General features: G+C 48.7%; 2 protein-coding genes across 7 annotated transcripts in view; both read right to left on the bottom strand.

Annotated features, from left to right (window-relative positions):
- The window catches only part of MCF2 (MCF.2 cell line derived transforming sequence), a 53343-nt gene extending 50518 nt beyond the window's left edge, over positions 1 to 2825 (bottom strand). The window contains exon 1 of one of the 2 annotated variants that reach the window (XM_066339440.1): positions 2760 to 2825. In XM_066339440.1, the coding sequence (XP_066195537.1) occupies positions 2760 to 2817 (58 nt within the window). In that variant the 5' untranslated portion in view covers positions 2818 to 2825. The remainder of the gene's footprint in view (positions 1 to 2759) is intronic. The other variant, XM_066339441.1, reaches the window with a different exon arrangement.
- Positions 2826 to 7389: 4564 nt separating this feature from the next.
- Positions 7390 to 15812, bottom strand: part of ATP11C (ATPase phospholipid transporting 11C) — a 57119-nt gene continuing 48696 nt past the window's right edge. For 2 of the 5 annotated variants that reach the window (XM_066339156.1, XM_066339160.1), the window contains exons 28-29: positions 14953 to 15106; positions 7390 to 10811 (exon numbers count right to left, since the gene is read on the bottom strand). In XM_066339156.1, the coding sequence (XP_066195253.1) occupies positions 10695 to 10811; positions 14953 to 15106 (271 nt within the window). In that variant the 3' untranslated portion in view covers positions 7390 to 10694. Of the gene's footprint in view, positions 10812 to 11977; positions 12074 to 12911; positions 13003 to 14952; positions 15107 to 15812 lie in introns of those variants that run through there. The other 3 variants (XM_066339158.1, XM_066339157.1, XM_066339159.1) reach the window with 3 other exon arrangements.

Raw genomic sequence — 15812 nt, forward strand, 5'->3', positions numbered from 1 at the left:
GAAGGTCACTGAGGACACTGGAAGAATTTCTTTCACAGCTGATACAGCCAGGAAACTAAACCATGCAGCCAGGTTCCCCCCAAGGCATCACCTGGAAACTGTACTGTGAGGCAAGGGAAAATAAACACAATTTTTCCCCGACTGAAAGTGGAAATGCTCTGCTCTGAGCAAAAGCACATTTCCAAATCCAGCTAGCCGTGTTCCTGCAGCAGGAGCAGGCCTGTGCAATGCAAAGTGAGATGGGGAGGATGCTGCTGGTGCTTGCTGGCTCTGTCACCACCCAGCCCCTGGACAAACATCCCTGCAGCAGCAGGATAACTGTGCTGTGTGCCAGGGAACAGCTCTGCCCCGGGACATCCTGACTCACCTCCGCTCCAAAACCACGTCCAGCGCAGCCCGGGAGGAAAAAGGGATTCAGAAAACAGGGCAGCCCCACCCAGGCACTTCCACCAGCACTGCTCACACTCCAGCTCCTCTGCCCACTGATTTTCCAATGATTTTCCATCTCCCACGTTAGGGAAGGTGGCAGATGAGCCGGGCCAGGCTGTGGCAGCAGAGCAGGCTGAGGAGGGACCCGCACATATCCCCAAACCACCAGTGCCACAGCGACACGTGGCTGTCCACAGAGGGCACCCACTGCTTTGTGGCTCCAGGATTTCCCTGCAAGCCCTACCAACAAATGGCTCCCACGGCAGCACGACCAGGGGAATGTCCCAGCTCCAAACACCCATCCCCAGGCACATGGGGGAAGCTCTGTGTCTCCAAGCATCCTCTAGTGAAGGGAGAGCTTCGGAAAACTCTTTCTTTCTCTCACCATGTTTTACACCTCAGTTGTTCCCTCCCACACAGCCCTGCTGTCACTTCACTTTTTGTCCTGGTACATGAATGATAAGCCATTAAACTGGTTGTAGCAAATGTGATGTAGGGAGAGGAAGCACATCCCACATACTACTGACTGCTCCCAGACTACTACTGCTCTGTGGCCCACCCAGAGGGCCTGGGCTGATGCAAGCACGGAGCTTTTGGAGGCTGCTGTGGCTCTGCCACGCTCTGAGGGAGCCCAAGCCATTTTAGGGATGAGAATGGCCATAAAAGGCTTGGGATTTCTACAGCTTTTATCTCATCTAAGGCACCTTCTAGGAGAAACAACCAGCAAGTTTCCAGCACTGCTGCGTGCAGTGAAATGGTTAAAACATGGTCCCAGATCAGGCTGAACACTCAGAAATCAGCAATAAGGGAAAAAAAACCCCTTCTGATTTATTTTTAATCTCATGATTTGGAGAACCTTACTCCACTTTGTCTCTTTCTCAATATTTTATTTTAAGAACCCGTGTAGATGCCAAATCATGGGTCCGGATCCTGCAGCAATAACCACACAAATGTCCCTTTGTGGGGATATTTTGGCTCTGTTTGACCATCACACAAAGGTCATCTGCCAAAAGCTGGTTAGGAGAGAGGGCTCATGCTCAGAAGAAACCCACTGCCTGCTTTCACCTGGCTCCCATTACACGGCTCACAGCACACCATCTGTGTCCCCGTGTCACCAGCTCCTGCCCCAGCAGCGTGGGTGTTCCATGCCCACAGCAGCACCCGGAGCAGCTAATCACATCCACTCCAGCAGCACCCTTTGCTAATTGACACGACCACCCCTGCCCACGTTTATCTACTCCATTTTAGTGCAGGGAAACGAGCAGGTCAGGCGGGCAGGACAGCCAGAGCAGAAGGGCATGGACACAAGCAGCTCCTGGGCAGCAGGTGACATGCTGGTAGAGTCCTCACCTGTGACCTAAACCCTGACAAATTCTTCCCCCCAAATTGTGCCTTTCAAAGATGTCCAGAAAGCTGGCATTAGACAGGAAGCATTTTTTGGGTCCGTGTGTCTTTTCTGCACGGCTCCAGGCACTCCACCAGCTGCAAACAGGTGAGGAGTGATGTCTCTGCCTGCTGTAGACTCCTGACAAGGTGTGCATCCTCCAGCCAGGCTGGAGTCACCAAGGGGCCACTTCCCTGCCTGGTTTAGTAAAGACCTCACTGCAAAAATACCTGTAACTCCCCACAGCAAAACAGCAGAATAATGAAAAGCTGAGGGCTCCACACAACTTCTGAGCAGATCACTGTCCATCAAAGGCAGTGAGGCAGCGACGGCCTGAGATCAGGGATCAGATTGCATCTGCTTCTCACGTTCGGGGTGTGCGGCCACAGAAGCACAGCCAGCTCAGCTCAGTGCCCCGCTCCCGGCCCGGGACACCGAGGCGTTTGGGGACCGGGGACACGGCAGGGACGCCGGGGTGTCTGACAGAGATGCACAGCTCGCTCACAGCTCCTGCCTCCCCGCCGCGGGGACGGCCAGCAGCAGGCGGTGACACAACTCGCCAGGGGACAGCTCCGGCCGCGGCAATCCGCGCAGGGTCTCGGCTGGAGCCGCGCTCCGCACCGCGCACCGCGGGGAACGGCGGCGGCTTCTCCCGATCCGCACCCATCCGTGCGATAAATAACCGAGCAGCAGCTGGGATCCCCAGCCCCGCCGGCCCCCCGAGGCTCCGCGGGCGGCGGGACACGCCGGGCACCGGGCAGCGGGCACCGAGCACCGGGCAGCGGGCAGCGGGCAGCGGGCACCGGGCAGGGATGGGGGCCCGCGGGCACGGCAGCGGGCACGGCAGCCGGGCCGCCGTCCCCACGGGTGTGCGGGGAAAGCCGCCGTCCCCCCGCCCGCCGCCCGGACACCTGCGAGCCCCGCCGGCCCGGCCGCCCGCACTCACCGGCGGCGGCCTCCAGCAGCGCGGCGGCGGCGCGGAGCAGGCGGTAGTAGCGCTCCATCTCCCCCGCCGACGTGCCGCCCGGCGGGGGCCCGGCCGGGGCCGGGGCCGGGGCCGGGGCCAGGGCCATGCCGCGGGCAGCGCTCCCCGCCGGCAGCGCCCGCTCCGCGCCCCGGGCCCGCCGGGCGGGGCCGCTCCTCCGCCCGCCCCGGCCCCGCCCTGCCCCGCCCTGCCCCGCCCCGCCACCGGCACCGGCACCGGCACCGGCACCGGTATCAACACCGGTACCGGCATCACCATCAACACCGGTACCGGCATCAACACCGGCACCGCCACTGGGTCTGTCACAGACCCCGGCCCCCGGCGCCCCCGGCCCCCGGCATCTCTTCCCCCACCTCCCATTTATTTATTTATTTATTTATTTATTTATTTATTAGCCCCTTCGTGTATTTATTTATTTATTTATTTATCTATCTATCTATCTATCTGTAGTTCCCATTTATTTATTTATTTATTTATTTCTTCATCTATAGCCCCGTTTATTTATTTATTTATTTATAGCCTATTTATTTATTTATTTATAGCCCATTTATTTATTTGTTTGTTTGTTTATTTATTAGCCCCTTCCCCTCCGCTTTTTCCTTCCTGGTTTGTTTGCTGGCTTCCTTGTTTGTGTTTGTTTGTTTCCTTTTCCCCGCCTTTGCCCCTCCCCCCCTCCTCTTTCCTTCCCTTGTGATTCTTCCCCCTCCCCTTTTCCTCTTTCCCCCTTCTTTGCTTTTTTTATTTTCACCCTTTTTTATTTCTGTAGTTTGTTCCCTCTCTCCCTTTTCTCCTCCCTTTCCCCCTCTTTATTCCCTTTTCCTTTCCCCCTTCTTTTCTCCCTTCCCCCTTCTCCCTATTTTCCCTCTTTTTAGTCCTTTTTCCATTATTTCCTTCTATTCTCTCTTTTGCTTTTCTCCTCCTCCCCCTCTCCCCAGCCCCCCCCCCCCCCCCCCGCCCCGGTTTTTCTTCCTCCCCCCTTTCCCCTTTTCTTTCATTTCCCTCCCCTTTTGTTCTTTTTTTTATCTTTAATTTACCCCTATACCCAGTGCCCCCCAGCAAACGACCCTGCAGCTGGATTTACTCCCTGCCTTAGTGCCAATAGCACTTCTTTAGAGAGGAAAAAAAAAAAAAAAAAAGCATTTCCATCCTCTGCAAGCAGCATTCTAGCAAATTCCTTGAACGATTTATGAGAACTACATTAAACTGTACTACAGCCAGTGCTGGCCAGAGCTCAGCACCAGGCTGACCCATCATTCTCAGTTTTCCTGATGCTGAAGTTCAAACGATGCCAGCTCATTCTCAACAGGAGCCTGAGCTGCCCAGGAAGGCAGCATGGAGGAGTAGATGTTCCTGTTTTTCCAAAACAACCTTTTAATTATGCTCTTCACTATAATAGCAGCCTTTTCCCAACACTTCAGTAGTCAAGGCTATTAATTAAAGAGCCATGGTCCAACAGTGGTAAAAGAAACCCCAGCATCTTTTGGTAGGCCCTTCTTACACTGATACAGAATTTTTCAAGGAAAAACAACCCGTTCAGTCAGTGTTCCTTGCTCATGACACAGCAGGTTCTCACCACCAAACAGTTTGGATAGATGATTTTCTGTCTGGTCATAAAGCACTTCTTGTGTGACAGGGAGAATTCATGTGTAGTTACGAAAAAATCATCCTGATGTGCAAGGCTGTAAGTCAAGGAAGAGCCTTGCCACACTCCTGCAGTATTCTTATCACAGAAATGCTGTTTGTCCCAAATTGCCACAGCTCATGGAGAAATGAGACCCATCCAAGTGCTGAAAGTCTCTGTTTTGCTCTGCCACTGTGCAGGGGATGCTCTGCTGTAATTGGGACTCATTCCCCAGGGAGTGTCACACACCCACTTCTGACAAAGGAATTTGGGAAAACGAAGCTACCCACTAGAAGATACAGCCGTCACCCCCAAGGTTTCGCAATCAATCCACTTCTTGCTCTCTGAACAGAAGGCAAAGTCATCAGGACAGGATCTGGATCAGGTCCCTGCAGCCAACACACCCTACTGAAGCCCCAGGTGGATGCTGGCAGGAGTCTGCTGGCAGAACCCTGCACATCCCAAGGCTGCAGCTCCTGCAGACAGTCCAGCTGACAGCAGCCAGCCTCAGTCAGCTCACAGCGTGGAAAAGCTCTGTTCACCCAGACTGCAGGGTAACTGCTCGTGGCTGCTCCTTATGGCCACCAGGATTCAGCCTGGAACCCTGGCTGCTCCAGACCCTCCTGTGGGACACTTCACTTCACTGCCCAGCTATCCCAGCAGGGCATTCTGCATCCTCCAGCTTCCCACATTTTACACTGCCAGCAGCTCCTTAGCATGTCTGGCTCCCCCAGAGCTGAGTGCTCCTCTCTGCCTGCCCAGGAGATGATAAACTCTCCCCAGAGAGAAGGAGCAAGGAGACATTAAAAAGGGAACAAGCACAGCCAGAGACATAGCTGTTTCTTTCTCAGGCCATTTCCAGCCCAGGTCCCATGGCAGTTCAGCACTCTGAAGGTGGCACACACAAACTTGTGTGTAAGGGGCAAGAGCCCTTTAAAGCTGTGAAAAACCTTGACAGCACCTGCAGCACCTGCTTGCAGAGATTTATTTCATGTGGGTGCAATGCCTCATCCTTAAATCTAATCTTAGGGAGAAGGTGTAGGAAGAATTCCAACTAATTTCATTAATTCCAGATCAGAGGCTGAAAAACCCACTCAACAAAATTCAAAACTGCTTGTATTTGAAAAAATAAAAAAACCCACAACTTTTTTTCCTTTTCCCAGATTAAGGCAGGAGGGTTGGGTTGAGACTGGAGCCATTATTTGGATTTGAGAAATCACCCTTCAAAAACACTTGGTCAGGTGCTGAGAACTGGAAAAACAGCTGGCTAAACACAGGTTAGAGTCAAAGTGATGTCCAAGGGAATTGCTCACTCTGGAGTAAGCACAGTGACAGCAAACTACGTGTGCAGAAGAGTAATTAACCTCGGGTTGGTTTTCATGAACAGAGATTTTAGGATTTCTTGTGCAGACAGCAGCACTGCCTTCATTCCAGGGGTACTGACCACTGAGGGCCCTTCCAAGCTGGTCCAGGAGGAGCAGACTCTCCACAGCCCAGCAGAAATCCTGGCCAGCCACATCTGCACAGATTTAATCAGGAGGATTTCATGTCTCCTACTTGAATGTGGGGAGGAAAAAAAAAAGAAAAAGGGCTCTGCTCTGTCCTCCCACTCTCCCTCTCCCCCTGCCTTATTTGTTGTTACAGCTCCTGGTTTTGGACAGGAACTCTCACAGGTGCACACACACACACCCTTTCTCCAGGCCAACTGTGTATTTTCCAGCTTAGCAGGTTACCCCAGACGTGTGGAAATTCAAGAAGCAAAGCCCAATCCCAGCAGCAAGAACGCTGTGGATGCGTGTCCTGCAACAACTGCAGGGGGACAGCGAGGGACAGGGACACCATGACCCCTCCACGTGCCAAGAGTCCTCACACGCCAACAGCCTGACCTCAAAAAAATTGCTGTCCTTGTTAAAAGTCACCTTACAACATGACATTGCTTCTCCTTTCTAACAGGAAGTGCTACACGGGTGTTTTAAATGCTAATTTTGGCGCTTTCTGAAATACTCGGTGACCTGCGGTCATCTCCCATCGCTGGCATTTACAGCTTTTGTCCTGTCAGCCTGGGTAGCCAGCTCAGAGTAAAACCCTCTCCAGCCCTGCAGAGCGTTTTCACTATCACTCACTGGCTCTATTAAGATTCTCAATGCGTGTATCTGGTTTCCAATAGTACGAGCTGCTTCGGAAAGGTTAGAGTTTGTTTTAAATAGCTCAGCCATCTGTCCTGCGGTGCCTGATGGGAGCTGCAGGGATCAAAGCAGCCAAAACAGAATTTTTTCAAACTCTCAGTTTCTCATTACAAACACTGCAGTTAGAAACAGACCCGTGTCCTTAAAAAGAAAGTTAAGTCTATATATTTTTCTCGTGCATTATACAAACACTGCGAGTCGTGCTGCAGCATTTGTGCTGTTGGAATTTCATCAATGCAAATATTGGGCCTGAACCTCACCAGCACCAGGCACTTTGCAAACCTCATTTGTATGCATCGAGGCTTTGAACCAAAAAATACTTATTACAGCCACGACACAGAACCAAGAACCAAAATACAGCAGTAAGGAAAACACCTGGCAAATGGAAATCAGGCACATGGACCTACATTTCTCTCAGCCAGTTCCTAAATGTCAGCTGAAGCCCTGGGTTCACCTGTTCTAGAACATTAAATCAATTTGTTCATTTAATTCACAGCATTCACTTTCTTATTTAAATATTCGTTTTGAGAGAAAAGAGTTGAGAGCACAGTGGCCAGCTATGTGCAGCAGTTGATACCAGCAATTGCTAAGACACTGCTGGAAAAATAACGTATGAGAAGCAAGCAGTATGTCCTTAGGCAAAAGCTGCTCCACATCAGAAAACCAAGCTGGCACCTACTAACCAGTGAAAATACTGATTTTTCCCCCTAATACTGTCCTAGAAGAGCCCACACGATCAACTACCCCCCAGAAGTATCCAAGGAGATGAGACAGACAACAAATATATATTAATCAGAACAACATACCAAAGTTTATTGATTACTTCAAACAAAAGTTTCTGTAATGAAAAAAGAGCAAGTTGCATTCATAAAAGGTAACATTCACATTCAATTTCCTTGATATAAAGCAACATAAATGTATAAAATTGCATTTAAGTGAAAAAAATGTAAGGTTGCAGTCCTTTTTCTTTGCAAGAAGCTGAAAATGTATCTGCTCATTGCCTGTATATAATTTACATTTTCTATACACTACATGTTTTAAAAAAAAAATCATAGCTGGGAAATTGGATAAATGGTGCAGTATTAGGAAAAGTTTTTCAACTGTGTGTATACAAATTCAATTTGAAGCTTTTATGCAATTCCAAGTCATTTATAATATTCTCGTAACCATTAGGATTAGTTTTTGAAAACTCGCTATGACTACATCAAGCTCCACTGTTATCACATAAGAGTTTTAGAGGGAAGAGTTTTTAATTACTTTCCTTATCTTTCAGTGTCACTAGTGAGTGATAAAACTTACACAAATTAATGTGAGAAATCCCCAGTCTTTTTTCCTTCAAGTTTCTCCACCGAAAAGCCTGTACTGACCTTTTACTGTACCTGAGCACCCTGAGTGTGGTGGCATCAGGGAACAGAGCACCCACCACAGCATTGCTGTCCCACTGCTGCCACTCCAACCCTGCTGCCTTACACCTTACAGCCCCTACCACCACCACTTCTCCCCATCTCTAACCTCAAAAAGGGTCTCCTGCTTCCCCTGATTTCACAAGTCACCCACAGCAACAGGAATTTCATTTCTGCCATTGCTGAGTGACAAGGCTCAGCTCTTCTGCAGGACCAGGGCAGCCTGGCTGTCCTGACACCCAGACTACACCAGAGCACTACCTGAAGATCCAAGCCCAAGAAAAACTGCATTTTCCCAAAAGAGCTGCTATTTAAGACATTCCACGTGAGTTCCACCCCACCCGTCAGCACGCACACCTTGGATTAGAACACACAGCTATTGCAGTGGCTTGTTCCAGCTGGAGCCAGGACACTTGGAAACGCCAAGAGAAAGATTTGGTTCTCAGAAGGCTCTGTCTTGAGACAGGCAGCAGAAATTATCCTGTGTAACGTGACTATTGAACAGTTCACACACACGTCAGGTTTCACTGTTCCCACTCATATCACCAATGGAATTCCAGCAGAACAGACTTCGACCCTTGGAGTAGAGCATGACACAAAACAAACTGAGAAGCAAGGTGTCAGGCTTGGGACCATTCGGGCTTGGAATGGTTTTGAATCACAGGAATTAGGCATTTTAGCGCCCGTTTTTTAAAGGTTATGTAAACACAACTCAGCAACCGTATATTTAAGGAGAATGGTTAGATTTGGCATATAGAGCATAGCTTCACTGTATTTGTCGTATACTTGATCTGTAGGCACCACATTTCAGCAAGAAAAGTTGAGAACGGGACAAGGTCTGCAAGTCGAATTCTACGTCTGTGAAATGAGCTAGGAAAACTGGAAACAAAAAACGACGACAAAAAAAAAAAAAAAAAAAAAAAAAAGAAAGGAAATGAAAGCTTTGGCCATGGGACACATGCTGGCAGTGCAGCTCCTGACTTGCATGCAGCAAGGAGCTGAGCCGCGCTCGCTGACACGGCGCAGACATCACTTGTGTGGAGGCCAGTGCAGAGTGTATAATACAGTGGTCCTGTCCATCCATCCCCTCTCCTGCTGGGTGATGGCAGAGCAGCCACAGCGACTGTGCACTCCCCTCTCCCACTCCGGTAAGGCCCATCCACAGTCCTCATGATGCTCCAGAGAATTTGCCAGCAGCCGGGCCACATCAGTTGAAGACAAACTGCAGGGATGGCAGCCGGAGAACAAGGCTTGATTATTCCAAAAATTAACAGTCTGCTGTTCAACAAAATTTGGTGAGGGGAATGCTCTGTCTAGTCCCAAACTGTTTTGTTGTGTATGTACACGGCACAAAGCCTGAGTGAGGGGGAGCCAAAGCCAGTGGCAGTGCAGCTTGCTGCTTCTGAAATGAGCCTCGAAGCCTCTCACAGGAGTTCCTCTGGGGACATCAGCATGAGGGAGGGACTGTCACACCAACTGGCGGCACACAGGCTGCTCTGTCACTGCTTATGACTTCCCACAACGAAAAAAAAGCTGCTCTTTCCACATAGGAAGTATCAGAGAAAAAAAAAATACATTGAGAGTCAGGCATATCACCTTTGCTGTGCAGAACCTAAAGAGGAAATTTTCTATGACCTTAGTACAGGTAGGTTTAAAAAGAACATGCCAATTCAAAAAACAAGTAAAATGTAAAATGAAATTAGGTTCACGTATTCAACTTTAAACTGTCTTTTTTTTCTTAGTGCAAATAACTCAAGATGCAGTTTTATACACCTGTAGGTTCACAGGCACAGCCCATGTCCCTGGGATCAGCCAAGGACTACACTTTATCCTCAGGCCTTTAAAGTGTAGAAGCAACTGCACAGTGCAGTAATGTAAGCACAGCCACAGGATCCTGGGCACCGGGGCTGAGAGTCTGCCACAGCCCAACTTTTGGGATTCCTTTTTCCCCCATGAAAGCTTCCTTCCATCACAAACAGCCACAACAGCCTTTTCTTCACCCTCCAGCAGGAATAAACCCATCAGCAAAGCGGTTGTGGCAGGATGCTCTGGCACTTCCCAGCACTGCAGGTCTTCACATGGACACCACTGCTGTGGGAAGACCACAGGCTCCAGCTACACCTGGAGGAGGGGCAGCCAAGATTTCTCCTGAATTTTCAGCTGATCCTGCCGTGTGCATCTGGGACACCATGGCTGGGAGGGGGCAGCTGCCAGCCAAGAGGGCCCCCAGCCCTACATCCACCTTCTGTGTGAGGGGAGCAGCCTCTTCCCAGTGCCTTCAGGGGGCCGGAGGGGAATGTTACTGGGTTGAAGTCTGTGCTACTTCTTTGGTCAGGCAGAGCAGGAGCTTTGAGCAGCTCTGCTGCTCTCAGACAGATCTGCAGCGGGCAGAGGAAGCCTCCATGTGAAATGGGGCTGGCACTGCACTCTTGCACTTCCATCCATGCTGTTCTGGGTGATTTCCTAAAGATGCTTTCTCAGCCGCCAATGATGTAGGGTTTGGCAGAATTGGTTTTTCTGGGAGGGCAGGGAAGACCAAAGACTAACGGGTACCAGTTAGTGGGGCCAGTGCCCTGGCTGCTCTATCAGCGTGGCTGCTTACAGTCCTTGGTACTATCAAAGGTCACTGCCAGGTCAAAACCATGGGTTTCCTACAGCATGACAATCAGTGTTTGTGTGGAACACTTTAAGGTATCCTGAGAGGATATCTTTCTGCCAAATTAGTAACAGCATCTTCAGCCTTCACATAACCATTCTCTATACGTTTGTATGACACTAACACAGGCAGATCAAAGGGGCCAGCCTGCAAAAATCAGAAGAGAAAAAAAACATGTATTGCAACTGTTACATTCCCAAACACATCAATCGTTTCCTGGGTTAAAAAAAATTACAGGAGAAGAAGAATGATTAGCCCATGATAAAAGTGCCAAATATCATTCACAACCAAGTAATCAGATGATAAATCCATTTTCACAACTTGCAAACTGCTGCATGAAGGCTGAAAGTGGCCATCTGCCCCACTGTCCCCTGTGGCTGCTGCTCTGTGCTGGTCCAGCCACCTCCCACGCCAGTCTGCACCAGTATGTGGTGGTGGAGAGCACCACCTAATGTCAGTGGGGAAGGACTGGCTGCACAGGCCAGGTGCCAGCTGCACTGGGGGCCTGGCAAGCCTGGCTGCTGGCTCTGCCATGCCCATAAACCTCGTTTCTTTAGCAGACAGGTGTGGACACAAAGCTGCGAGGGGTTAACAGATTATCTACAGGTCTATGTTTGCAGCAGACACCACAGGTATCTCCCTTAAAAGCAGAATTGTGAATTCAATTAGGCACTTTTATTATTTTCACTCTGCTATTGGCTTATAATGAAGTTTAAAATCAAGTCAACTCATACGAGGATGCTCTGGGTGTGTGTACAGACACACGGACACTGAGACATGCCTCTGTCCCATGTGCTGACACACACAGGTAAGTACATGTGTTTAGTTTCCATCTATGCAGATGAATTAAACATACTTTCTATCTGACAGAACAGCATGCACCCTAGAGAAAGGAATTTTGGTACAATTCAGATGCAATACTGGGATCATTTTAACAACTGAGATTTCCATCCTTCACTTTAAATGTATCAGTGTTAGCTTTTATTACCAGCATTAGCACAATTCAGACTGAACTCTCAAATTAAATTTTCTGCTAATATTAGACTGAAACAACTGCTAAATTGAAAGATTTGTTTACATATTGCCAAATACTTGAAAGGCTCGATACAGGTACGGGATTCTGAAAAAGTTGGATAGTACAACATCTCCAAATTAAAATGCATCCCAAGCATTGCATCTCCATTCCACAAGGACAGGTGCCCCACACCGATAGTCAAGAGGATTACGAGAACCATGATTTAATTGATCTGGAGGGGGTTACATTTGGTTAATCAATGCCTTTAAAACCATCCCAACTCCTCCAGACAGGGTACCTGTTACAACACATTAGACTCATCTGAGAATGTTCTTAAAAGAAGAGGTCTGACAGAAGGTCTGGCCGACATTGAATCAGGTGCCTTCCTGCTGCTCTGCAACAGCGAGGCAAAGAGACTTATAGCACACGTGACCCTCAGCCTGCCTGGGTCAAACAATGCAAGACACAGAACCCCTTCCACAGCTCTAGTCATTTCATAAAGGATGGAGCAACACACGGTGACTGACACTGGCTGCGTTTTGCAGTGCGAGGGGCATGGGAGGTATTCATGCTTCTCAAAATGTTTGGAGATTTATGCAGCAGGAAGACATCCCTGCTCTCCACACAACTGGAATTTGTAGAACGGCAGGCAGTGGTGGAGATCTGCAGTGAATCCAAACACCAGGGACATGTACTCGAGGTGCTCTGCTGTGGGTGACTCCACCAGCCCTGTGGTCAGCAAGTCCAAGACCATCCACAGATGTGAGGGTTGTGGCTTAATCACTCACACAGAGAACAAGGGCAGCACTGACAAGTGGGATGGGCAGGGCAGGGTGGGCACTGGGGAAGCTCCTCCTAGGTCAGACAAACCTGAGCCGTTTGACAAGTCATCCAGAGGACAATCAACATCAATCCCACCATGTCCCACTCCTATCTGGTCCACTAACACAAAACTACAGCAAGGAAGGAGAGTGTAACCAGCTTTGTCCGTGTCCACCTCACTTGGACATCCTGATCGTGACCACCTCACCCACCTCAGGTGCAGCAAGAGACCCAAGGGGAAGAGACAGACTGAATACTTCAGCAAAAGATTTAAATTAAGGCAAAAGGTGGGGAAAAGCATGGTTCTGCTGTGTGAGCAAATCTAAATGTGGGTTTTCAGCAGTTAGGCATTAGAAGGAAGAAAAAAGCAGTTGAGCAAGCAACACATTGCGACTCAGAAAGGAAATCACCTTATTCACTCCAAGAAAAGCTGTGATTGCTGGAAGTTTGAGAAAGCATGAAGATAGTGGATGTTCCTGAGGAAGGAAGGCGCTTCGTTACCTAGTTCACAACAGCACAAAAGACAGAAAATTGCAGTACAAGAAAGAGAAAGGCAGAAACCAAGGAAAACACAAATGCGCCTTGCAGTTAAAAAAACCAAACAGAACCAAAACAAAACAAAAACAACCACATTTCCACACAGAAAATTTAATAAAGGCTGAGCAGAGCTGATGCGCTGTGTTATAGGAAACTGGGGGTGAAACCATGTCCCACTGGGATCAAGGGCAAATGCCCAACAACCTGGCCTCAAGTCCATCCTCCCCTTCCAGAAAGCACCCTTGGACACCAAGCTGTGGTGCAGGCCCTCACAAAATGTCCCTAGTTTTGTTTTTCACTTAATGTTTCCTTGGGACACTGAGCTTTATTTTACTTCAATACTAAGGTCAGGATTCTCAATAAGAGGTTTGATTTGAAATCATCTACCTGGTCTTAGATGCCTTTACAAATCAGGCAGCTGACTTTGGTGTCTGATGGCTGACACAGATATCCAGACCTGGCATCTCCTTCAGGCACTTACAATACAGCTCTTACTCAAAATGTACATTTAAATACAGCTCAGCCTGTGTTTAGTTTGGGATGCATATCTCAAGAGACTTTTCTAGTTGACACTCACTTTGCTTTGCTAAGTGATTTCACAAGAGCCTTTGTTACATGAATATAAAGCACTCTTGAAAGTAAGTATTGCAAGAGGAGATGGATCTTTGGTCAGCAGCTGAAGGCAAAAATGGATCACCTCCCAGGTGAGTTGAGCTGGGCCTCAGAAATCCCCAGGTCACCCTTCCAGGGCAGTGTCCCCAAACTGTCCTATGTCTGCAGGTGAGAGCAGACCTATTCTCGCTCACTCAACAGGGGAGTCCAGCTAGAAACTATTAAATCACACTCACGTGGAAGCAGTTACATGGATCCTCACAAAATACAACCACAGCTCTCTTACTGTTTCTGTGGTTTTCAACTTTAACGATGCCCCATCCCTGGAAGTGTTCAAGGCCAGGCAGGATGGGGCCCTGACCAACCTGACCTAGGGCATGGCATCCCTGCCCACGGCAGGGGGCTGGAACTGGATGATCTCTGAGGAGCCTTCACAGAAACCATTCTGTGATTCTATCCATGACCAGGGGGTGGGGGTTATCTTATCCCACGCCACGTCCCTCCAGCTGTGCCCTGCTGCAGCCCAGGGACATGCAAACCCCAGGGCAGGCTGGCAATTCCCACGTGCTGGCCCAGGACAGGACCTGCTGATGCTGCAGGGGAGGAGAGTGGCTGCAGGAGGGGAGCATGGCTGGGGGCAGCAGGGGCTGCCCCTCTGGGATGGTCAAGCCCCTCTGTTCAAGCAGAGACAAGGGGCAGGGGGTTCAGCACAGTGAGTCATGAGCCTGGCAGTGCTGGCCTTCACCACTTGCCGGAGCAACAGAGAAAACTTTAAGAGGTTTCCACTTCTAAAGGGAGCCCTCTTTCTAAAGGAAAGCTGTTAAGAAACCAGATAGCTTCCAGGGAAAGTAAAGATCACAGTCTGAGCCTTTGGTTATTTATGAAGGATAGGCAAATGTGGCCCTGACCTCCCATCCACCAGCACCTGAGGACACACCCAGGGGGAGCATCCTGCTTGTGTTTCTGACATTAAAAAAAGCAGTTTTTCTCAGGACAAGATAAGGTGTGTTTGGTGATCAGCTCAGGCTGGACAAGGCTGATGCACTTCTCCAGGAGACACCACATTCTCACCCAGGGAAAGCAACTAAGGAAAAGCACAGGTTGACTAGCTCCCTGCTACAGAGCTAGGCAGTATTTTTAGAACAACTTGTCATTTTTGGCATGTGAAAGAGCAAGACAAGACTCTAGAAAGCCTTCCTTGAGATGTGAGTGGTACGTGGTATTGTTAGAGATTCATCTGGTGCCTAAGGGTAAAAAAGGTCTCCCTAAAAATACAGGGTGACACATCATCTTATTCCTTACCTGATGATTCTTCTCCTTTATATTTTTTAAAACTATTAGAAGAATTTCTGGGAAAAGGCTGATAAATATCAGGAGAATTATTGCCAACCATGTGGAAACAGAAGTCAGCATATGAGCAAATACAAAATACATTCTTTGCTGCTTCAAGAAAGGCCTGAAAAAGAAAGAATATGAACAGATTCCGGTTAGCACGGGTTTTCTAAGAAGATCAGAATCAAAGGAGATTTCAGGGAAAGCTATTAGCAGTTATGCCTCCCTTTCAGACAGAGATAGATACAGCACAAAAACACACTGTCCATCCTTCTCCTGCCTCCAGCTGCGCTATTTCTGGAAGATTGTCATGATCCATTTTATATCTTCCACGTCTGTTTCTTTTCAGAGTGGGAAGGGGTTTGAATTTAGCCATCATCACTGAAAGATAAATTTTTCACCCCATCAAAAACCAGGTCATTTTATTCCAATTTCAGGCTTTGCTATAGCTTCTGGTTTGGTTTTGACAGTGGAAATCCAGAGTCTCTCAATCACAGCAAGTTATTTGCCCCTTACTCCATTCCTTGATGAGGGAGAACAACCATCAGCTGCTTGTGAAAAACACCTCATCAATAACTGACAACAAGGATCCCAAAGCAGTTTTTGCTTACTGTTTAGATCAAAAATATTGAGCTATGCAAGTTAAACAGTAGAAAGAGTTTCCAGTAGAAAAGTCATGCATTTAGCATAGAGATGTGGCTACACTGCAGATCTGGATCTGTTGGTCAGCAAAAGTTAACTGAAGAACTAAAGCCTGTGACTCCCATACAAGATATTTAAATCTGTTCCACATCCTTATTAGCAGGTTGCTGGATCAGGGATGCAGCCAA

Source organism: Sylvia atricapilla, chromosome Z (genome assembly GCF_009819655.1).
Source record: "Sylvia atricapilla isolate bSylAtr1 chromosome Z, bSylAtr1.pri, whole genome shotgun sequence".
NCBI lineage: Eukaryota > Metazoa > Chordata > Aves > Passeriformes > Sylviidae > Sylvia > Sylvia atricapilla.